General features: G+C 49.5%; 1 protein-coding gene across 7 annotated transcripts in view; it reads right to left on the bottom strand.

The window, feature by feature from the left end:
• TRIO (trio Rho guanine nucleotide exchange factor) overlaps window positions 1–24,352 on the bottom strand; it is a 309,088-nt gene that overhangs the window by 121,753 nt on the left and 162,983 nt on the right. For all 7 annotated transcript variants that reach the window (XM_077353339.1, XM_077353341.1, XM_077353340.1 and 4 more), the window contains exons 26-30: window positions 23,503–23,572; window positions 14,897–14,986; window positions 10,335–10,427; window positions 7,311–7,422; window positions 4,178–4,368 (exon numbers count right to left, since the gene is read on the bottom strand). In XM_077353339.1, coding sequence (XP_077209454.1) covers window positions 4,178–4,368; window positions 7,311–7,422; window positions 10,335–10,427; window positions 14,897–14,986; window positions 23,503–23,572 — 556 coding nt within the window. The remainder of the gene's footprint in view (window positions 1–4,177; window positions 4,369–7,310; window positions 7,423–10,334; window positions 10,428–14,896; window positions 14,987–23,502; window positions 23,573–24,352) is intronic.

A 24,352-nucleotide genomic window follows, 5' to 3' on the forward strand; every position in this document is an offset into this window, starting at 1 on the left:
TTGGATGCTTTAGGATGTTCTGGGGTGATCCTGTGTTGAGTAGGGGGTTGGACTAGATGGCCTGCATGGCCCCTTCCAACTCTGTGATTCTATGATTCTAAGTATAGTGTCCAGATCGTGCAAGGTGATGTTACCACTTTACTCCACTCTGCTTAGACCTCCCTTGGGAGTACTGTGTTCAGTTTTGGGCACCACAACAGAAGATAGATGTAGACTCTAGAGGAATTGGAACAAGTCCAGAGGAGGCTACGAAGATGGTGGGGGGTTTGGAGACCCAGTCGTACGAGGAAAGGCTGAGGGAGATTGGTTTGTTTAGCCTTAGAAGTTGACTAAGGGGCGATAGGATAACTGTCTTCAAATACTTGAAGGGCTGTCCTATAGACGATAGAGCAGAGTTGTTTTCTGTCAGACTGGAGCCAATGGGTTGAAATAAATTCAAAAGAATTTTCGGTTAAACATCCGGAAGAAGTCTGGTTCTTCCTCAGGAGGTGGTGGGTTCTCCTTGGGAAGTTTGTAAGCAGAGGCTAGATAGACATCTAACAGAAATGCCGGTTTTATGAACTTGGGCAGATTGTGAGTGGATGGGCAGGCAGGGATGTGCCAGGGTTTGTCTCGTGTGGCCCTTCCTTGCGAACCCAGGGAATTGCTGATCTCTACTGTGGGATCCTGATTCTGGAGATTTTTGGTGGGGGGATCACTTGGACATGAAATTGGGATCAATGTGAGTGGGCAAGTAGTTGTGAGATCCTGCACTGTGCGAGGAGTTGGACTAGATGACCCTGGAGGTCCCTTCCAACTCTATGGTTCTTTGATTCCTTTACCACTCCTGAAGGGGCTAGCCCCACCAATCCCTTGTCAACTTCTATGGCAGGGGTAGTCAACCTGTGGTCCCCCAGATGTTCATGGGCTACAATTCCCATGAGTCCCCACCAGCATTCGCTGGCAGGGGCTCATGGGAATTGTAGTCCATGAACATCTGGGGACCACAGGTTGACTACCCCTGTTCTAAGGTAATAGTGAACAACATAATACTGAAGAAATTTCAATTGGGCCAAGCTACATTAAGTCTCCTTAAGTAAATATATCCCCTTCCTTAACCCTCACTTCCCACACTAATTTCAACCCAAACTGGCAATCAATTCTCACTAGGCTAGTAATTTAAAATTTTTTTAAAAACCTTGCAGATACTAACTTGCTTTGGTTCCTACCCACCTGATCTCTTGGCTCCCGTGGTCTTGCCATGAATTGCGCCATGTCCCTAAGCTTGATTTGCCTGGTATTTTTTCACAGACCAGAGGCCCAGGAGGAGAATGTGGGCCGTTTCTTCCCTGGGCATTTTTTATTATTACTGGCATGGGTTAGGAATGCTTTGTACTGTCTATGTTTTAGCGCATGCTTTGCATAGGTTCCCTTGTCTGGGAAACTTTGGTCCCTGCCATTTTGTTCAGTGCACCTAGTTTCAAATTGGGGGGAAGGGGTATCAGGCGAAAATACAAAAGCTATGCTTGGAAGCTTGCCCTTTAGTTCTAGCAAAGAAGCACCTTGCTACTTTCTTCAATAAAGAGATTTTCCGTCAACAGTAAGTCTATTTATTGAACATCCACCAGAGGTCCAAGTATCTTGTCCTCTCATCTTTGCTCTCACCCATTCCCAGGGCCGGATCTGGCTAGTGATACCTCAGAAAGGGAATGTGACTCCTTCTGCTGGGCCCTTTGGAGAGTGCCCCACCACATCGTATGCCTCCACTGAGTTTGAAGGCAGAGGGTGTAATGTGGTAAATCTGAGCGTGGAAAGGTACAGATAAGAGCTGGGCTAGCCAGCTTTCAGCAAGCTTGTGCAAGGCACGAGGTCCCTGCCAGTGACCCAGCCCATTCAACTGCAGCTCTACGCTACTCAAAGATTCCAGAGATTGAATGTGTGGGCCTAGTGTGCGATGCAGGAGAGTTTAGCCATCTGCTCGATGCACCATCTGTCTAACGCATCAGCAGATACTCTGCCAGGTTTGTTGGAGCTGGTGGCAAACTCACTCTGACTCTGCAGTTCCCCAGCCTACTAAGCCTGGAGAACTTCAATATCCATATGGAGAAATCAGCTCCATGCAGAACCTGGACCTGGTGTCAGCTATGGTGACACAAGGACTGTCCCACACACCGAACAGGGCACCCCCTGGATTTAATCTTTGGGATGGGGATAGAGATGGGTCCAGTGCAAGTCACAAGAGTGCCAAGTTGGAGCCATTTGCTGTAAAGATCAACACCCCACTCTTGTCCCTGGTACACACAGGAGCTGCGTGGATGGAAATGGGAACTGAGACGGCTATAGCGAGTTTGGAAGAAAACTTGTGACAAAGGCTCAAGAACGCCCTATAAGATGCTCATGAGACGACGGATATGAGACGGCAGTGGGGGCGACACAGGGAGAGTGCTTTGCAGCCTCCACTGCCTCTTGCCCAGCACAGTTATTTAATCCCATTCAATCGCTGACATCCCTAATTATTATTATTATTATTATTACTACTACTACTACTACTAGAAAGTAAGCCCGCTGTAGGGTAAATACAGCGGGCGCTAGCCGGGCTGGGCAGTTGGGCGCTAAGGAGGTGTCTGGGGCAGGGGCCACCATTGAGGCGGCGCAACAGGCCTATAGTGGGCGGTGAGTGTGCCTGGCGGCGGCGTGTGCCAGCGCTAGCGCTCCTGGCAGCGCAGGCCGGAGGCAAGGCATGATGTAGTTCGGCGCGGCATCAGGTGGCGGCAGCGCCACGGCTGCAGGTGCGGGGCCATCCTTGGGAGCGCAGGCAGGCGGCGAGCGACGGGCTCAGCGGTGCGCGAGGTAATGGCGGCGGCTGGCATGCGGGCGAAGTGGGAGGGGGGCAGATTGGGAGGCGCTTTGCGCCTCCCGCTTGGGGAGCACATCAGGAGAAGGTGGCGACGGATGTAGCACTCCAGGCAATGGCTAGGGTCCCCGGGGTGCAAAAGGAGCAGGGACGCGGCGTCTTTGACGCGGCGTCTCTGCTCCTTTCTGAAGATGGAGGAGTGCCGGTTCCGGAGGACTTACCCCGCGGGCTGCCAATGCAATCTGCGCGGTGAGTCCCCGGCTGGCCCGGCAAGGCCGGGCCAAGCCGTCAATGGGGAGCCGCGCTGCTTGGCCCTGGATGGACACTCGTTTCGCGGCTCCTGATTGGGCCCTCCAAGTTTTTATCCCAGACAGGGCCCGTCCCAACTCCTCCCAGGCGGCCCTTACTCTATGATTTAATCCGCGTAAGCCATCTCACTGCGGGTTACATAGTAAAACTCCACAATAAAACAAGTATAATGTCATGAAACCCACAAGGGCTGTCGGCTGTCCCTCGGTGCCCCAGAGGGGACCACAATGCAGGCAGTCCACCATCAGTGCCGGTGGAGCATCACACATTTCTCGATGGGCCATTAGTTGTGAGGCATTTACGAGGTTTTTTTTCCAGAGAAAATCTTGTCGCTCTCCCAAGACTTTCCCACTGAGCTTGATGCAGGTCGTGACCTGGAGGCCTCTTGGCTGTCCCAAGGTGCTACTCTGGAGGGCTATGTCTACTCTCTGGGGCCGATGCAGACAGAACTCTCGCAGCGGTCTGGCCAACCCCTTTGACCCATGCCCGTCCTTGCTAGTGAAAGCCAGCGGTGAGAAGGTATGGGTTGCCCTCGCAAATGACCTCCAGAGAAAGATGGATCTAGGTGAATCAGTGCTGCTGATTTTATGAGCTCTCACAACCGCATCAGACACTGCAGACACTGTTGGGCTATTTGCCCAACCCCCAGCTGACACTCCATAACTGAGCTAACAAGGCCCTTTACTCCTCTTCCTTTCTGATAAATGGCAGTGAACTTCAGAAGCTTTGAAATGTACATTATTAGGCTTTAACTGTTTTAAATAGCTTTAACCACTCCGAGTTATAATTTGTTGTAAGCTGCCCTGAGCCTTCGAGGAAAGATGCCACACAAATTTAAAGAATAAATAAAGCGCAATTGCTTAAAATCAGGAGGACAAATAATGGCTCTATTTACTGGAAGGGATCCTGGAAGGGTAGCAACTCATGACGTTTTAGAGCTCCCTACCTATTTGGCGATAACAACTAAACTTGTCTGCTTCTTGTTTGCAGCTACTCTGAGACTTACTTGTCTTAATTGCAATTCTTCCTACTTACAAACAATTTGCTCTTGTAGATGTACTTGCTTCTCCCACTTGAGTCTTTCACTTCTTTGCTAAAGACCAGGGACATCTCAAACAGGAAAAGATGCCTCTCACGACCCTTCCGAATTAGGGTTTTAGGGTCCCACACCTGGAAGGATTCCTGAAGGATGAGCTCTCCCTGAGATTCAATGTTCTCATCAAAACCTAGGAAATAAGTTGGAATGATTAAGAAAAATGAAACACATGGAAGGAGGACACGACGACACTCAGCAGAAGAAGGGCCCTGGCTGGACAGGCCAGTCTCCAACAAACCTCTCAGCCATCTGCTGATCTTTGGGAACTTCCGGGGCTCCTCAGAGGCGTGAGGGACCGTCCTTTGCAGAGGAGATCAGTGATCAGAGGACGGCTGCCTCCCTTCCAGCCTGACCAGCCTTCTCCCCCAATGGGCGCGAATAGGGGGGAGCCTCTGCTGGACTGCGCAGGAGGGTCCCAGAAGCCTCTGCAGGGGGCGGTGGCACAGAGGCCATAGGCAGGGATTGTGGCATTGAAAAATATAGGTACAAGCAGTTCCTAAAAACACAGAGCTGAAAAGCTACTGTCTCAATACACTGTTTTACAACTGTTGGTCTTTAAAGAAAACATCCAGTCTCCCTTACCAAAAGGGGTTTAAATATTTGAGATTAAATATGCCTGTGGAACTTTTCATAGCTTGACAGAGAACACCACCTGGTAAAGAACATCTCACTGGGGACATAATTTAAGAGCTGACCCACGGCAGCCTCATTGGTAAAGCAGGTTTGCTCTGCAGTATCCCCGAAATGCTTCTTCACATGCACGTAACACAGTGTGTGCATGACAAGGCAATGAAACGACAGCCATGGCTTTGGTGGGGGCTGCAGGCTGGGGGGGGGGAGTGCTGCTGAGTCGCCACTGACTGGCTCTGTCGGGTTTTCAGCAGAAGTCCTTCAGAGGCAGCTGGCCACTGCTTGCCTCCATATCCTGTCCCTGGTTTTCCTCCCACCCAAATACTAGCCAGGGTTGACCCTGCGTAGCTTCCAAGAGCTGACAAGATCAGGTTCAGCCCAGGTTATCCAGCTCAGGGCTCAGCCATCGGTTGCATCTCGGCTTTCAAAGGAGGTGAGACAAATTCATGGAGGAGGCGTATCTCCTTGGCCTTTAGCAGTGATCACCAGATGAAACTCTCATGCACGGAAGCAGAGGACCACTGCGTCTCAATTGCTGGGGACGAGGCACAAGGCCTTCATGCCTGGCTGCCCCCAAGACTGATCAATCACCTGAGAGAAACAGGACGCCAGACAACTTGGATCTAAACCAGCAGGGCTAGATTCTTAATTTTGTTCTACAATCTGAGCCAACAGTGGAGGCATGAAGGGTGTGTTTCAGCTACAAAGCTGCTCAAAAGCAGGCACATTTCATTGTGGTTTGAAGTCTAAGCAACCCTCAGTCTACTTTTGCAGAGAACTAAAATACAAAGACATGTGAAGCTAAGGAGTACTAAAACATAAACGCAACTTGATTTTTTATTTCATTTCAAGTGGATTGTATGTACACATACAGAGAGAGAGAGAGAGAGAGAGGGGGGGGGGTGGAGGGAGGGAGGGAGGGAGGGAGAAATCTCGTTTCCTAATCGTGTCTGCCCTGTCCTCCATCTAAAGCTGAAAATCGGAAATGGCCGTGAAGCCAAGTTTCCTTCTTAGCCAAGTTTCCTCCATCAAAGGGATGAGTGTCAACAGTTTCCTTAGGAGACCCCCAGGTGAGCTTCTCAAAGGAAGTGCTGTCACTTGCAACATCAACATGTCAACTGTGAACATGCTGACCAGAAAAGAAATATTAGAATATTCCACTAAGTTTCCATACATTTCTTGACAAGACAGCAGTAGCCAATAATAGATTTCGTGCTCATTTGAACAATTCTGTTTGCGCGGGGGGGGGGGGAGGGGGGACACACATCATCTGGCCATGAAATTGGGGTCACTGTGGCTGGGCAGATAGTTGTGAGTTCCTGCATTCTGCAGGGGGTTGGACTAGATGACCCTGGAGGTCCCTTGCCATTCTATGATTCTATGATTCTGTATCTCATATTCCTGGCTGAGAATCTTCTCTTTCAGGTAAGTGTTCAACAAGAACAGCACAAAGGGAACTTCCAATAAGATTTTATTGTTTTGAAAGTACTTACAAAACCTAAGCAGAGTTCTGACTGACTCATATTCTTGCATCCAGGAATACAACGGGTGCTATATGGGGGGGGGGGGGGGAGATGAAGAACTCTGCGGACGGCCTCCCCCTCCTCCCAGGACCTGGAAAGGCTGCAGACAGCTGTTAGGGAACTCACCGGCAGGAGCAGCTCTCATGCGACAGGGATCTGCCGCCTCCAAGCCTCAGAGGGAAGTGGAAGGAGGAGGGGGTGGTCAGGGGTGGGGGATGGAAGGTGATTGGCTGGAGGCTGAACAGACAGGAAAGCCAGTTGGAGGAGGAGGCACTCAGGGGTGGGACAGCCGCCTTGAGTGAGTGTTAAGCGGGACACTTAAGTCATAAGACACGCTCCTCCTCCAAGACCTTACCAGAACTATGTAGAACAGATGAGCACCTTTCTGTTCCTCCACAACAAGAAGTCAAAGAGAGCTGAAGCATTTACAAATCCTATGAGACAAACACCCCAGAAACAAGACTACTCAATCCAATCAACACGTAACTAGGAAGTTCTGTAGACTCCAGCTCCTCCTTACTGTTGACATTTCCCCTCAACATCTGAGGCCTGCAATGGCTACGTGGGCAGGATTTATAATTTTGCTGAGGCAGCACATCTAGTGACCCACCCATAAACTTAGACATACATAAATAGCCCAGGGTTTGGAAAGCATAAAGTGAGGTGCTCTTCAGTAATTCAAGAGACACCTGACTGCAAGCAGTGAAAGCCACGTCAGCAGGCAGAATTAACTAACGGGAAGAAAAGCTACTGTGGATCCTTACATTTAGCCTGGTAGAGGCCACTGTCATTGAAATGATTTTGAACTTTCAACAGTGCTGACTGCGGCAGCAGAATTGCTGTGGACAACTATTTCTGCTTCCTTGAGTCCTCTGAGACGGCCCCCGTCAGCCAGAGAAGCACGGATCCTGCCGCCTACCTTCCAGCATGCTGAGATGCATGGCATCGTTGGCTCGCTTGGGCACACTAAGCATCACCTCCAGACCGTCTTTGATCTCCCCTTTCCCTTCTTCACAGCAGGTGAGCAGCTCCTGCGGAAACACCAAGGGCATTGGCAGGCCCAATCTCTCTCAGGCTCACCCGGGAAAACACATCGGTAGGGAGGCCTCCCACGGGCGTATCCGGGCATTCCCTCCGCCCCCCACAGGGACAGTGCTCCCCCCTCCCGTGTCTTTCAGAACCGCTGACAGTGAAAATCCCAAGAAAGAAAAGCATCGGAGCCACAGTAGTGGTGAGAGCGAGGGGTCAGGCTCTCTGGGGAGCTCCCCCCCCCCCCGTGGAAGCCTCCTGTGTGACCTCAGGCAGCCCCACCCCCTCAGCCCCACATAGTCCAGGGGGCAGCTGCTTGGGGTCCCCACTGGGGAGGAGGGCAGGAAGGAGGAAGTCCACAGGCGAGCAACATCTATTCCTCATGGGGCCTGGCTCAAAGGTGGGCCTTGCCAGGAGGGCTGCCCACTCAAGGGTCCTGCCCTTTCCCCCCTCGCTTCCCCTTCCCCCCTTTCCTCCAGACTACTGGAAGCCTGGGCACGGTGCCCCTTACAAACCTGCCGTGTGAAACACTGATGGATGTTTGGCTTTCCCCTCTGCAAGCACCTCTTCCTGGCTCTTGTGCTACTTGGCAGCTTGCAAGCAGCTGTGTCTGGACCTGCGATCGGCTGCACGCGATGGAGGAAGCCCAGGCCAAGGGAACAGCATACCTGGCCCACCAAGCTGAACCAGGCCCAATGCTTGGGACACCCCCTTTTCTGCCAGCCAGCCAGCCAGCCAGGGGTTGCAGGTAAGAGAAGCAGCTTCCAATCCGCCCAGCTGAGTTTGATTCCTCACTCCTTCTCCACATGCAGCCAGCTGGGTGACCTTGGGCTCACCAGAGCCCTGATAGTGCTGTTCTCACAGATCAGTTTTCTCAGAGCTCTCTCAGCCCCACCTCCCTCATAGGGTGTCTGCTGTGAGGAGAGGGAAGGGAAGGGGACTGGAAGCTACTTTGAGACTCTTTCAGGTAGAGAAAAGCAGCATATAAGAACCAACTCTTCTTCTGCAGCCAAGGAGCTGTTCCCAGTCAGGATGGACAAGACAGGCCTTGACAGACCCACCATCTTGATGCTCTCTTTATTCAAAGTGGACAAGTTCCTAGGGTTGGTTAGGGCGACCATGTGCCCTCTCCATCCCTGTCCATCTTGGCTCCTCAAGGGAGGTGGCCAGGTGACAGGTGACCAGCTTAGGGACATGGTCAGCCTCTCCTTGAGTACTGGAGAGTTCCCTGAGCAGTTGAAGGGGGAAGTGGTTCAACCTATCCTAAAAAAAAACATTGCTGGGCCTGCAGGATCCAGCCAGCTGCCGTCTGCTTTTGCACGTAGCGTTCCTGGGTAGGGCGGTTCAAAGGGCTGCAGCGGACCCGCTCCTAGCATTCTTGGAGGATACTTCGGCTCTTGATCCATATCAGTCTGGGTTCCGTCCTTGGTTCCGGAGACAGCGTTGTCTGCCCTGATGGATGATCTTCGTCGCCAGCTGGATCAGGGCGAGTCGGCCATGCTGGTTCTTTTAGATCTGTCGGCCGCTTTCGACATCATTGACCACGAATTGTTGGTCCACCAACTCACCAGGACGGGGATACGGGGCACAACTCTTAGCTGGATACGCTCCTTTCTCCAGAACCGGACCCAGAAGGTTGCCGTGGGGGAAGAGTTCTTGCTTTCCTATAGACTCCCTCGTGGGGTCTCCCACGTTATTCAACATCTTTATGCGCCCTCTGGCACAGCTGGTATGGAGCTTTGGGCTGGATTGTCATCAATATGCCGATGACACCCAGCTCTATCTCCTCCATGGACGGTCGTCTGGACTCCCCCCTGGAACCATTTGCCAGATGTTTGGAAGCAGTGACTGAATGGCTTGAGCAGAGGCCTCTGAAACTCAACCCCTCCAAGATGGAGGTCCTGTGGCTGGGAGGTGGGTGAACAGAGCAGGAAGTGCGATTACCCACCTTGGCAGGGATGCAACTTACGATTGCGTCCCAGATCAGGAATCTGGGTGTGACCATGGATGCCTCACTAACTATGGAGGCACAGGTGAAGAGGTTAGCCAGCCAGGCATTTTTCCATCTTCGCCAGGCTCGGCTACTAGCGCCCTATCTGTCCCCTGAAAATCTGGCCTCAGTGATCCATGCGACCTCTAGAATAGATTTCTCTAACTCGCTCTATGCAGAATGCAGCTGCTAGCATTCTCACAGGAACACCATGGAGGACCCATATCCAGCCAGTACTGGGGCAGCTGCACTGGTTACCAGTTCCTGTCTGGATCCGGTTCAAGGTTCAGGTTTTAACCTTTAAGGCCTTACGCGGGTAACCACATTTCTGCACACTTGCACACCAGGAAGTGCTAATGGTAGAGCACACGACCGCTGCCATGGAGAGAAGCACGAGGGACATACGGTCAAGGATCTGAGCTAAGACCCAGGCCTGTTGCCAAGGGCATGAAGACACTCAGACCTTTACTGGACTAGACAAAGGGAGGAGCGACCAGGAGAGGGAAAGGGAGGGACAACCCTGAAGTCGCTCCTGCCAAGTCTGTCGGGCACCCACGGCCAAGGCCAGCTTTACAAGTTGCTCTCCAAAGAATAGTCTCTTTGCTCTCCAGCGCTCGTCTGCTGCTGCTGCTGTTCAGATGACATGCCTGCAGGAGTGGTTCTTAAAAATGGCCTTCTCCTAGGATTGCAACTGCCCTCCGGATGACAAGGAGGGCTTCCCTTGGAGAACACGGTAGCCTCGGAGGGTGGACTCTGGGGCAGACCACAGATTCTTGCTGAATCCCCTCCCCATCTCACCCCTCCGCAGGGACTGCCCCTAAATGGGCGTGACTTGTCCAGGCCGCAGTTGGCAACCCCTGCCTCTTGCAGCTGGGCCCCTGCTCCCAATCAGACAGGGCCTGGAAGAAACAGGAGGAGGCTTACCTTGAGCAGCAACTGGTATTTTGTGATCCGCTGAACAGGCTTAATAAGGTAAGAGGAGATGGAGTTGGCCAGGCCGTGCCGCTGCTGGATCTCCTATGGGTCAAATGAAAACACACCTGAGTGGCTCTGTCAAGCCAGAAGGCTGCCACTGGACTTCCCATTTCAACCGTAGGGACTGAACTTGAGAGGCCTCAGGTCCATTTCTTCCCACTCCTTTGAAGATTCAGATGTCCACAACTCCCCCACCCCACCTCTTCTCAGCAGGTCCAAAGGCATGGCCCACGGGAGGGGTCTCCTCAGCACTCCTCTGCCCCCCCCCCCCAGGACCCTCTCCTCACCCAAGGGGCTCCCAGGATAGGAGGAAGGCTTCAGATTTTGGAGGGTGAACAGGTAAGGTTTCCTCCCAACCTGCCAGCCAGCGGTCAGAGGGGGATTCAGGCAACTGCAGATCTCCTCCAAGGAGGTAAGAGCCTCCTGGTGGGCCTCCAACGTTCTCCTGAGGACTTCCGGATGTACCAAAGGGCATCTTCTTCTCCTAGCTGCACTACAGCTGCTCCAGATCGGCTGCAGCCTCCAGAGGGGTTCTGTGCCCTCCCTTCAGCACTCCAAGCTCTCTGCTGCTTGGACATCCCCCCTGCCCGGCTACATCCCTTACTGACTGACTGATTGGTAGACCTCCCCTCTCGAGCCAGTTGTCCGGGGGGGGGGGGGGCACCACCTTAAAATATAAATGAGCAGTATTCTCTCCAACAGAGAGAGGGAGGGAGAGACAGATAAGGGAGGCCCCGCATTTTCTCTGGCCTCACCCATAAGCTGGGCAGAAGAGTTCTGTGGGCTTACTCTGCAGGGTGTTAAGATGGGCCTCCCTGGTCAAGGGTGCCACCTGATTCTAAAATCCTCCTTTGCCAAAAGAGATCATCGCTTCACTAGCACCACGTCAGGCATGGTGGACAACGTGACCATTTCAGAGGCAACCTAACCTGCTTCTTCACCAGCACATCCCACATTACAACAGTCTCTCCTAAGCCCCCCCCCCCCCCGGTCTCTGTCCACCTGTTGACTAGAAATGCTCCAAGGCAGGAGCAGGGTTTTTTTTTGGGTGGGGGGTGGGGGGGAGTAGGAGGCATCTGTGTATACTACACCAACTACGTTCTAGGCGCTTCTAATAGCATGTTCCTCACTTTTTGGAACTGAGACACAGTCAGAAAAGCAGATATGATGGGAGAAGGAGTATTTGAGCACAGCAAAATGTGGTCCTGCCTAGGCTACCTGCAAGGGTTGTTGTTCTTAAACAGGCCCTGCAAGGCGGCCGAGGGGGCTCTCCACAAGATGGGTGCTAGTGTGCACCTTGAAAGGAAAAGAGAGACGATAGGAAGGCCTCTTCAATGCATAAGCCAAAGCTTAGCCTCTTTCATGGTGGTCCCAGAATACACTTACCAGACCCACTCCCCCCCCCCCGCCATTAGCAGGGGCTCTCAGCTCCTGCAGCTCCCCTCTAATTAACCCCCCCCCAAAAAAACCGAAAAGGAATGCCAAAAACGGTGACAACATGCCTACGTGATCTGGAAGTGACGTAGGCCCCTTGGGGAGAACGCTCTGGGTTTTAGGCAAAACTCTTCTGTTAGAAGCAAATTCTACCAGAGTGGAAGCCTAAAAGCCAGAGTCTCTCCCTGGCCATAAAATGTGCCCAGGCCACTTCCAGTCCCCGTCGACGTGTCACAATGCTTCCCAGTTGCAGAAAGTGCCCCCCCCCATATTCCGAGGGGCCTGGCAAGCCTCCCTCAGAGTCTGAAAAAGAAGGCCGCTTGCGGGGGGGGGGGGGGGGAGATTGCCGCTTCCCTCTCTCTCTCTCTCTCTCTCTCTCAATACTCCCTGCTGGATTCCAGCACAACAGGTGGGTCAGCAAATGGATTAGTTGAGCGCCTGCTAATTACTGTGATCTCTGCAGAGCAGCCAACACACAAAAGTTAACCTGCAGGCTTGTTTTTACGAGGATGACCACCCAAAAGGCACATCTGTAGCGGCTCCAACCATCTGGCAGCTTTGTGGGCCTGATTTTTTTGTCTCAGCTCTACTAGGTCAGCACAGCAGCTCCAACTCTCCACACTGGACCAGAAATCTTCCCCAGAGAATTCCCTTGCAGCTTCCCCAGCAACGCAAAGGTGTCCACACCAACAGCCCCGAGGGATTGTTAAGGACTGCCAAGAGTATGAATGAGATCTATTCCACAGACGGAAGGACGAGCATCATGCTCATGGAGGGGTTACAGATCTGGCTCATTCATTCCACTCCAGTCAGAACTTCCCACCGCAAAAACAGGCTGCAAAAGATTCTACACTTTAATGTTTCCGCTTTCTACAAGTTGAGGGTGTAACTCCTTGATCAACAGCTATTTTTAATAACTGGTACTAGAAGACCGAGATGCAGCAAGCTTGCCCTTGAGTAGCCCTTGAGGACACCCATGTTGGCCCATATTGACCATCTAAGCTGTGTCCATTCACAGAGGCTGGTATTCTACCAGTGGGGGTGGAAGAGTTTTTGGGCTGGATGAAAGTTTCAAGCATGGCTGGACACAAGCCTTACGATTCCAAATATTTATTGAATGCGACCCTGTTTCCAATCATCGTTTATTGAACACCAAAGATCAGGGTGGGTTAAACTCAGGAGACATTTACTAAATAAAGACTCTTAAGCACATTGCCAAGTACCCTCCCCTCACACACAAACACGAACGAAGCCGCCTTCTACTGGGTCAGCATAATCTCCTCAGAGCCTCAGGCTCTTCACATCATGGGGGTGGAAATGTGGGGGACTGAACCTGGGAACCTTTGCATGCCAAACAGATAATCTAATATGGAGAAGGGCCATGGCTCAGTGATAGAGGGACTGCTTGGCACACAGAAGGTCCCAGGTTCAAGCCCTGGCATCTCCAGTTATGACCAGCAGATAGTAGGTGATGCAGAAGACCTCCACCAAGGGCCCTGAGGAGCCCCAGTGAGTCTCATTAGACAACAGTGACCTTGATGGACCATGGGCCGGATGCAGTCCCACGTGTTCAACAGCTTTCTTCTTAGAAGGGACAAGGACTGAGCCCTCCCCTGAATAAGACCAGGGCAGCCCAATCTTCTCTAATCTCAGAGGCCAGGCAGGGCCAGCCCTGTTTAGAATCTGGGCAGGGGGCTGCCAAACAAGTCCAGGATTGCTGCCCGGACACAGGCCAGGGTGACGCATCCCTGTTAGTCTCTTGCCTTGTAAACCCTCAGACAAAATTTCTCTGGACATTAAAACAGCATCCTTTGTGTTCTTCCTGCAACCCACAAACATTGTGCTGCTACTCTTCTGCAGGCAGGCAGGCCGCGAGCAGAATGAACAGCTTAGCCAACGCCGACCAAGTCAACTCGTATGTCAGAGCAGATCCTTGGCATGCGTTCCCCACCTGGTGGAACGAGCTCCCGGGGGAGATCAAGGCCCTGACGGAGCTTAAACAGTTCCGCAGGGCCTGCAAGGAGGAGCTCTTCCGCCAGGCATTTGGCTGAGACCAGGCACAACCAACAGCAATTGAAGGGCCCCTGCTCCCCCCCCCGCCCCCCTCTCAGAACTCCACCAGTATACTCTGGACCTGTTTGCATTGTTGCATTGTTTATATTGTTTATACGGTTATATAGTTATATGGTTACAACTATTAGTTACTATTATTGTAAGGTTATTCGCATGTTATAGACTGTTTCATGTATTGTTCTTTGTTCTTACGTAAACCGCCCTGAGCCTCCGGGGAGGGCGGTATATAAATATAATAAATAAATAACTAAATTCAACACAGTTCAGCAGGGAGACACAGATGCTCCCACCCTTGAAAGACATGTGCTCACTCTCCATTGCTCTGAATCCCATGATCTGAACCTCTCTTCATGTGGCACTTGCCAGAGAAAGCTGCTGAGTACACTTTAAGCTTCTCCTTCTCAGACGTTTCTACATCTGAGCAGTTGTTGCCTCTGGGAACACAGTTATACTGGATGCTGCCCAGACTTTGCATAAATGGAGGCCTAGAAATGCTGCACAGTCACACCGTGCCCACTGGAAACCTCAAAGCATGTGCAGCCACATTCTGTAATGACCACACCAATCACCGATGCTCTGTATCCTCAGGGCTGTGGCCACATTGCGATTTTGGGTTAGTTCACGGCAGTCGCGGAAGTGGAGATTAGGTGGTAAATCTTGGTAGGTGTATCATTAGGAGGTAAACACCCCCATTAGGCAGTAAACACACATACAGATTACAAGTTCCCACCCTTTAGGCTGCAAATACAGGCCTTAAAGTATTGCTGCAGGATCTGATAAGAATTTCCACCACACAGACGCACTCAGCCAGTTTCTGCAGGGTGAGGTGATGCAGCCTGGCTGTCTCCAGGTGCCAGGCGAGAAATGCAAATACCTCCTCACCATGAAGCACCTGAGGGTCATGAAAAGAGGCAGTGAAGTGCTTAGATGCATTAAACTCCCACCGATGTCTGCATGGGGACATTCCAGAGAGCATATCCAAACCTCCAGATCCTGATACTCACATCAAAATAAGCTCCAGCGTGCTCCAGGATCAACTGGGTGGAGTCCGGCTTGTTCTTGCAGTATGTCACGTACATCTGGAACTTGTCTGCCTGCAAAAATACAGACATACATTTCAGTGGCTTTTTACACTTACTCAAAAAAAGTTTAGTTCAGTGAGGATCATTTGGATTAAGAAATGAAGCATGTAGCAAAGAACAGAGGAAGGCATGGGTAACCCTTAGTCAGGAGACAACACTAAGGCAGTAAAATTAGCATTTCATTTTTTGTGTGCTGAGATGTGCCCTCTGAACCAAGATGCGAGAGAAGCAATGAAGCTCATCAGCCTACAAGCTTCAATGGACCTCCAGGACACTCATCCCATCATCTGCAGTGAGTGTGACATGATTGCCTTCCTCCCTGAAGACAAGATGGACTACATCAGCCCCAAGTGTAAGCTGGTAAGACTTTTGGAGGAAAGGATTAGGGGCTTAAAAGAGAGGATTATTACCCTGACCCAAATTAAGAAAGGGGAGCAGTTCATAGACCAGAGCTGTGCAACTTGGAATAAAGAGGATGCAACCAGTCTTGAAGAAGAAGAGGATTGACTTCATTACGGAACCTCTGCATACAGTTTGCAAAAAGACTCAAGGGCATAGAGCGAGATGATTCTCGGGACCTTTGGAGCTCCAAAATAGATTTCAGGCCCTTGCAGAGGAGGTGCAAGTGTCTACGAGGGAAGAGGTCCCAAAACAAAGTCCAAGACAAAGGGAAGAGGCCACGGGGATAGAAGGAAAGGGAGTTGAGAAGGGGAAAAAAAGGAGAGTACTGGTAATTGGAGACTCCCTGCTAAGAGGAATGGATCGCCATGTGGCTGGGCCCGACCCCCTAACCCGAGAGGTGTGTTGCTTGCCAGGGGCAAAAATTAAGGATGTTTCAGAAAGGCTGCCCAAACTCCTCAAATCTACGGATCACTACCCATTTGTGATGGTCCATGTGGGAACGAATGACATGTCCCTGAATACCATCGCTCCTATTAAAAAAGACTATCAAGATCTGGGGAGGAAGCTCAAGCAAATGGGGGCACAAGTGGTATTCTCTTCCATCTTGCCTGTCAAGGGAAGAGGAATGCGTCGGGAGAGGAAGATAATGGAGGTGAATCACTGGCTGCGTAGTTGGTGCCGGCAGGAGAGATTTGGTTTCTGGGACCATGGGATAGGCTTTCTTGAGGAAGGCCTACTAGCACTTGATGGACTGCACTTATTGAAGCTGGGGAAGAATGTGTTTGGCAGGAACCTGGAGAGATTCATCAGGAGAGCTTTAAACTGAAGACTCAAGGGGAAGGAGACAAACAACATAGGGAGTGTATGGAAGGAAAACGATCGGAGGCAGCCCAACCGGCAAGGCCAGCTCATAGGGAACCAAAAGTAAAAGGATTCAGATGTCTTTATACTAATGCCCAAAGAAGGGCAATAAGAAGGAAGAGCTGGAACTTCTCATGCTGATGGAAAGCTATGATCTAGTGGGCATCACAGAAACTTGTTGGAATGATTTTCATGACTGGAATGTAATGGTGGATGGATATGAACTGTTCAGAAAAAACAGAATAGATCGAAGAGGTGGAGGAGTGGCCCTGTATGTGAGGAAAGGGCTTACCTGTCAGGAAATTCTAGTGAAGGAGAGTATATCTCCAGTGGAAAGCATCTGGGTGAAAATAAGTGAGGGGAAAACAAACAGGGTGGTGGTTGGTGTCTGCTACCGACCGCCTGACCAACGAGAGGATGTGGATGCTGCACTTTGTGAGCAGCTTGAGAAAATATCCAAGTGTCAGGACCTTGTCATCATGGGAGACTTCAATTTCCCAGATGTGTGCTGGGAAACAAACTCTGCGAAGCGTCCTCAGTCATGTAAGTTTCTGACCTGCCTGGCTGACAATTTCATTTATCAGATGGTAGATGAACCCACAAGATGTTCAGCCATACTGGACTTAATACTGACCAACAGGCAAGAGTTGGTGGATGAGGTGAAGGAGGTGGGGACCCTAGGGGGAAGTGACCATGTCCTCATAGAATTCCTTTTGAGATGGGGAGGCAAGGAAGCTTGTTGGATTTTCGTAGGGCAAACTTTAATAAACTCAGAGACATGATGAGGGTCATACCATGGACGAGAATGCTGGAAGGGAAGGGAGCATGTGAAGGGTGGGCGCTACTCAAACAAGAGCTATTGCATGCTCAATCAATGACTATCCCAAAAAGAAGAAAGCCTATTTGGATGAACAGAGAACTTCAAGAATAACTAAGAGAGAAAAGGGAGATGTTCAGGAAATGGAGGGAATGACAGAGCTCTAAAGAAGATTACCTACAGGTTACTAGGCACTGTAGATCAATCATAAGGCCAAAGCTGAGAGTGAGCTAAGACTGGCCAGGGAAGCCCACTGTAACAAGAAAAGATTTTTCAGTTATGTGAGGAGCAAACGTAAAGTAAAGGAGGCAATAGGCCCACTGTTGGGTGCAGATGGACAAACTCTAATGGAGGATGCAGAGAAAGCAGAAAGGCTCAGCACCTATTTTACATCTGTTTTTTCCCACAGGTCAAAGGGTTTAGGCACATCTAGAGATGGCAGTAGCCAAGGATAGTGTCTGGGTGGCAGGTTGACATGGACAGAGAGATTGTTGAGAGGCATTTAGCTGCACTGGATGAGTTCAAATCCCCTGGGCCGGATGAAATGCACCCGAGAGTGCTCAAAGAACATTCCGGAGAACTTGCAGAACCCTTGTCCATCATGTTCGGGACCTCTTTAAGGACTGGAGATGTCCCAGAGGACTGGAAGAGAGCAAACGTTGTTCTGATCTTCAAGAAAGGGAGGAAGGATGACCCGGGAAACTATAGACCAGTGAGTCTGACCTCTGTTGTGGGTAAGATAATGGAGCAGATATTAAAGGGAGCGATCTGCAAACATCTGGAGGACAATTTGGTGATCCAAGGAAGTCAGCATGGATTTTTCTCCAACAGGTCCTGTCAGACCAACCTGGTTTCCTTTTTTGACCAAGTGACAGGTTCGCTGGATCATGGAAATACGGTTGACGTCGTTTGGATAAATTGAAGGACTGCAATCTGGATTTTCAGATAGTCAGGTGGATAGGGAATTGGTTAGAGAACCGCACTCAAAGAGTTGTTGTCAATGGTGTTTCATCAGACTGGAGAGAGGTGAGTAGCGGGGTACCTCAGGGCTCGGTGCTTGGCCCGGTACTTTTTAACATATTTATTAATGATCTAGATGAGGGGGTGGAGGGACTACTCATCAATAAAGTTTGCAGATGACACCAAATTGGGAGGACTGGCAAATACTCCTGAAGATAGAGACAGAGTTCAACGAGATCTGAACACAATGGAAAAATGGGCAAATGAGAACAAGATGCAATTTAATAAAGATAAGTGTAAAGTTCTGCATCTGGGTCAGAAAAATGAAAAGCAGGGGTGTGTGGCCAAGATGTCGTCCTGAGAGGATTGCAGTGCAATCACTGAAGCCTGACAGGGGCCAATTGTGGAAGCAATTGGCAGAAAAGAGGAGGGGTACGCAAACCCCACCTCACCTTTCTACCCAGGAAGTCCTAGGGAACTCTTGGAGCCGTCTCCAATCCTTTAGGGAGTATATCTCCCCGGATTACAGGCTGTCAGCGTTTCGGGTCAAGAGGACGATCGCCATATTCTATCTTGGACTTTTCTTTCTTTCTTTCTTTCTTTCTTTCTTTCTTTCTTTCTTTCTTTCTTTCTTTCTTTCTTTCTTTCTTTCTTTCTTTCTTTCTTTCTTTCTTTCTTTCTTTCTTTCTTTCTTTCTTTCTTTCTTTCTTAAAGAATCTACTTTAACTTTCCACTACGATTTACTGCAAATGAACGCTGTGAACTGAGGGGAGGACATCTACTATATTTCAAGATATTTCAAGCACAGGGACGGCAAGTATTTCTCCGTCTTTCCATTTCTCTTTTTTTCCCCTTTTGCTGTGCCTGAAGCCACCTCGTTATGAGGCAGGCTAATTCTCTTTCCTAAGCAGAAGAAGGACTTAAATCAACTCAAATTAATTAACAATATCTCTTACTGCAATTGTTTTGGTTTTCGGAGATAAGAGATAAGAGCCGTGGGTGGGAGGATCTCGCGAGAATTCTGCTCCAGTACGAGAATATCGGCTTTACTGACTTCAATACGTCACATGCCAGTGCCAGGAACGTTGGAGGTCAAAACAGACATTTGCTCTCGCTTAGGACTATGTAGGACCTCTACTAGCTATTTGCAAAATTGTCTGAGATTGGTTGCTGACTAAAGCCTAAAACATGTCTATGTTAAAAAGAATGGCTCATCTAATAGAGAAACAAACCCAAGATTTGAAAGGATTTACAGAAGGATTGCTTAAAAATATTTTCAAGGAGATCCAAGACGGCAAGGAAGAAGTCTCTAACAGGAATGATGGATCAATAACAGTGGCTGATGATAGCTCTAAACAAGGTGGAAAACCATCAGCAGAAAAATTTGAAATTATGGAGATGGAAAAGGGGACGTCGGAGCCTTGCAGCCTAGATAAGGTCACCCTTCTTAAAAAGACATACAGCCATCTCAAAGCAACAGTACACAAGAACCAATCAAAAGATATATGGATCTGCTGTGAAAGTAATCGATTTAAAGGAGCTTTTCAGGAAAAAAATTGTATTGATACTGGAGTCCAGGAGTTGCAACTGCCTCAAGATTCATCGATGCATACTCTGCAGGAAAGAGTACAGCTGCACTTTCTACGCCAAAGGCCAACTGGACAGAACACAAGTCTACGGGAACAACAAGATGCAGCAAGCCTTGATATGAGACCCCCTTAAGAAGACCGGGGAAGGGAAAGGAGAAGCAGTGGTTCAATTTTTTTCTCTTTTTTTCTCTTTTATTCTGTAGGCACATAGGCAATATAATCGTAAGTGCCGGAAATACAAAACGGGGTTTCTCTCCCCCTTTATTTCTTCTTTATTCTTATTGCCATAGGGCCAAAGCTCATACTGTTCTGCAAGGAATGTTTGATGTTAAGCATTTAATTCAAATCTGAAAATATACCTGTCAGGATGGCTCTTAGAATGTGTCAAGTATTAAAAGTTTTAGAGATGTATGTGACATTAAAAGGGACTGTAAGCTTATAAGTTTGGGGCAAAAGTCTATACCATTGTGTAGTCAACATGGGGTCTCAGATTTCCTATGTAAGCTGAATTTGTATTAAGGGAAAGGAGAAGAAATGACTGAAATCCTCTCGTTATTCTCTTGTACATTTTCAAGGTAATGTCACGAAAAAGTGGGGCTTTTTCCCTTCTTTCTCTTCTTCTTTACTAGGGTCAAGAAGTTAATGTGGGGTCTAAGATCTTCTAAGTAAGCTGAATCTGTATTATTAAATATATCTCTGCAGTGCCTTCCAGCCTAAAAATAAAGCTTAACTAAAAGGAGACACCTAATGGAGTGGGTTTAAGTATAACAGATGAAAACTATATTTTACTGCTCATTGTAAGTTTATAATATTATGTAGTTAGTGTGGGGTCTTGGATTTCCTATGCAAGCTGAATCTGTATTATTGAATACTAGTAAATAAGCCCGCTGCAGGCAAAATGCAGCGGGCGCTAGCAGGGCGCATGAAGAGGCCGGCGGGGCTGTGCGGCCCTGCCTGGCAAGGCCGAGGGCGTTCTGTGGGCCTGGTGCCTACCTGGGATGGCGTTGCAGGAGCTGGGCGGCTGGGGCTCCGTGGGGCAGAGCAGAGCTTGCGGCGGCGGTCCCCAAGGTTCCTTTGGCAGCAGGGGGGCAGCGGGGGGGCGAAGTGTTGGCGGCAGCGGCAGGCAGCGGCCCGGCAGAAGCCGGGAGAACGGCGGGGGTGGGCGGGAGCCCGGGAGAACGGCGGGGCAGGGTGGGAGCGCCCGGGGCCCGGCAGAAGCCGGGAGAACGGCGGCAGTGGGTGGGAGCGAGTGGCAGGGCCAGAGGACTTACCCCGCGGGCTGCGAGCGCGATCTGCGAGGTGAGTCTGTGGCCGGCCTGGTGAGGCCGGGCCAAGCCACCAATAGGGAGCCACGCGAATGGACACTCGGAGGGACCAATCAGGAGCTGCTTCGTGGCTCCTGATTGGTCCCTCCGAGTTTTTATCCCAGACAGGGCCTGCCCTAACTCCTCCCCGACAGGGCTTACTCTTTTATTTAGTCCGTGGCGCTCCTTGGGCGCCACATGACGTTTAAAGATATCTCCGCAGTGACTCCCAGTCTAAACTTAAGGCATGACTAAAGGGAGGCACCTAATCGAGGAGGTGTAAATGTGGCCAATGAAGACTTTATTTTACCATTTTTGTATCAACAGCTTATGCTTATATAACTTATACTTATATAACAACTTATATATTTTTCTTCTGTACAACTAAGTAGGCCTCTTTTCCTAAATGTGGTGGAAATGTGGATGGCTCTAAGATTGTGTTAAGTATAAATTTTTTTATAGGTGTTATGGGACACCAAAAATGACCATTAAAATTGTTAAAAACTATGTATACACATGTCGGAAAGGTGGTAACAAAGTAGGCTTCTCTTCTTAAACGTGGTGGAAATGTGAAAAAGTTTATAAGCTTTGGGCAAAAGTTCATGCCATTGTGTAGTTAATGTGGGGTCTTATATTTCCAAACGAAGACTATATTTTACTATTATCTGTATTAATAACTTACATTGTCTCTATTCTATATTTCTATCTTTATGAAAATAAAAACTATATAAAAAAAAAAAGAAAAATGAAAAGCATGCCTACTGGATGGGGGATACGCTTCTAGGTAACACTGTGTGTGAACGAGACCTTGGGGTACTTGTGGATTGTAAACTAAACATGAACAGGCAGTGTGATGCAGCGGTAAAAAAGGCAAATGCCATTTTGGGCTGTATCAACAGGGGCATCACATCAAAATCACAAGATGTCATAGTCCCATTGTATACGGCACTGGTCAGACCACACCTGGAGTACTGTGTGCAGTTCTGGAGGCCTCACTTCAAGAAGGATGTAGATAAAATTGAAAGGGTACAGAGGAGAGCGACGAGGATGATCTGGGACAAAGGGACCAAGCCCTGCGAATATAGGTTGAGGGACTTGGGAAGGTTCAGCCTGGAGAAAAGGAGGTTGAGAGGGGACATGATAGCCCTCTTTAAGTATTTGAAAGGTTGTCACTTGGAGGAGGGCAGGATGCTGTTTCTGTTGGCTGCAGAGGAGAGGACACCCAGTAATGGGTTTAAACTACAAGTACAACGATATAGGCTAGATATCAGGAAAAAAATTTCACAGTCAGAGTAGTTCAGCAGTGGAATAGGCTGCCTAAGGAGGTGGTGAACTCCCCCTCACTGGCAGTCTTCAAGCAAAGGTTGGATACACACTTTTCTTGGATGCTTTAGGATGCTTAGGGCTGATCCTGCGTTGAGCAGGGGGTTGAACTAGATGGCCTGAATGGCCCCTTCCAACTCTATGATTCTATGATTCTAGCCCCCGCCAGATCCTTCAGCAACTACAAAAACCTGATGCTGGACAAGAACTAATCTAATATTACTGAATATTAACGTTCTTGTCTTTCTTTGAGTGTAATCTGAAATTTCCCTATTTATGTAACATTCCTTTTCTCAAAGCCTTAGTCCCACCTTATAATTTTAAAGTTTATTTTTGATAAAAAAAGAAAGAAATGGAAATAAAACTACTATACACAAAGCTCTAAAGTACAAACCACAACCCTGCCATAAAGCTCAAAAATAAATTCTTGTTCTCACCAGGAAAGCATTCCACTTTTCAGCTTGATCAGGCACCTGGGACTGTAGCAGACAGGCTAGTTTACATCCTGCTAATTTCTCTAGCCCAGTGGTTCTCAACCTTCCTAATGCGGCAACCCTTTCATCCAGTTCCTCTTGTTGTGGCCATAAAATTATGCACGTGTCATTTCACAGAAATTAAAGCGAAACTGACCAATGGTTCATGATTGCATATGAATGGAGTTTCTCCGTTCAGTTCTGCCTCTTGCCTCCCGCCATGCCGATCTCCCTCTTTTTCGCTGTTCCGGACAGATGAACGCTCTATCTCAATCTTCCCTGGCCAATCTGCTCGCCCAGCCATGACCCCTGTGAAAAGGTCGTTCAACCCCAAAGGGATCCCGACCCCCCGGTTGAGAACCACTGTTCTAGCCAATCCTCTTTCTATAGGGTTACCTTCTCCTTCCAGTTCTGAGCAAACATTAGCCTGGCAGGAGTTATGGCATTAAGGCCCAACTCACAATCCACCTTAGAAGGGAATTCTACATGACTCAACAGTAACAACAACAAAACACTGGGGATATTGGGAGCCCTTTCCTCATCTATTTTATCTGCAGCAATCCTACTGCAGGGCTCTGCTGCTCTCCTGCAATGGGTATAAAATTGTCACTGGCAGACCCACAAACCCCGCCATCCCCATGAGCCCCCTCAGTATATTTGGGCTCACTTAGAGGGCCACAGGGGCCATGGATTGAGCAATTCTCTTAAAGGCTCCCTGATTCCAGCCTCGTGTTTGGATGGTTGATTGCCAGAACTACACGTCGCCTATCAAGCAGCTGACATAGAACGAGTGTCTTACCCACGTCACAAAACAGTGGCCGACATCTTCAGGCAGCTGCTCATATTTCTCAAGCTCTTTCAGGAATATACTGCGAATGAGAAGGAAAAGGATTAATGGACACATTTATTGGTTTTTTATTTATGATTTGCTTTTCATACTGCCATTGCATGTGGATGGGCTTGGGGTGGTTTCTTGGGATCTTGGGGTCTTCCTCACTGGCCCCAGCCTCAAACGCAGACCTGGCGGAAGAGCTCCGTTCTGCTGGCCCTGCAGAATGCCCCAAGTTCCCACAGGGCACGCAGGTCACCCGGGAGCTCATTCCACCCGGTTGGGGCCAGGACCAGGACCAAAAAGGCCCTGGCCCTGGCTAGCCATGCCTCCCTGGGCCTGGGAATGACCAGTAAATGATCACCTGCAGAGCATGAGGCAACAGGCAGGCCCTCAGGTATGTGGATCCCAAACCACCTAGGGCCTTAAAGGTCAATACCAAAACCTTGAACCGGACCTGGACAGCAACTGGCAACCACTTGCATCACAGACCAAGATATGCATCACTATCGGATGGGCGGTAGTACGGGTGAAAGGGATGAACAGGGGTCAGCAGGGTGACTCGGTAGCTACAAAGGCCAATGGGATTTTGGACTGTATCAGAAGGAGCATCGTGTCCAGATCACGAGAGGTGATGTTACCGTTTTACTCCACTCTAGTATGACCCGCCTGTTTTGGGCATCACAACTGAACAAAGATGTCGAGACAGTGGAGCGTGTCCAGAGGAGGACTATGAAGACGGTGAGGGGTTTGGAGAGAAAGTCGTATGAGGAAAGTGCTGTCATAGAGAAGACAGAGTTGTTTTCTGTTGCCCCAGACC

Source organism: Paroedura picta, chromosome 9 (genome assembly GCF_049243985.1).
Source record: "Paroedura picta isolate Pp20150507F chromosome 9, Ppicta_v3.0, whole genome shotgun sequence".
Taxonomy (NCBI): Eukaryota; Metazoa; Chordata; class Lepidosauria; order Squamata; family Gekkonidae; genus Paroedura; species Paroedura picta.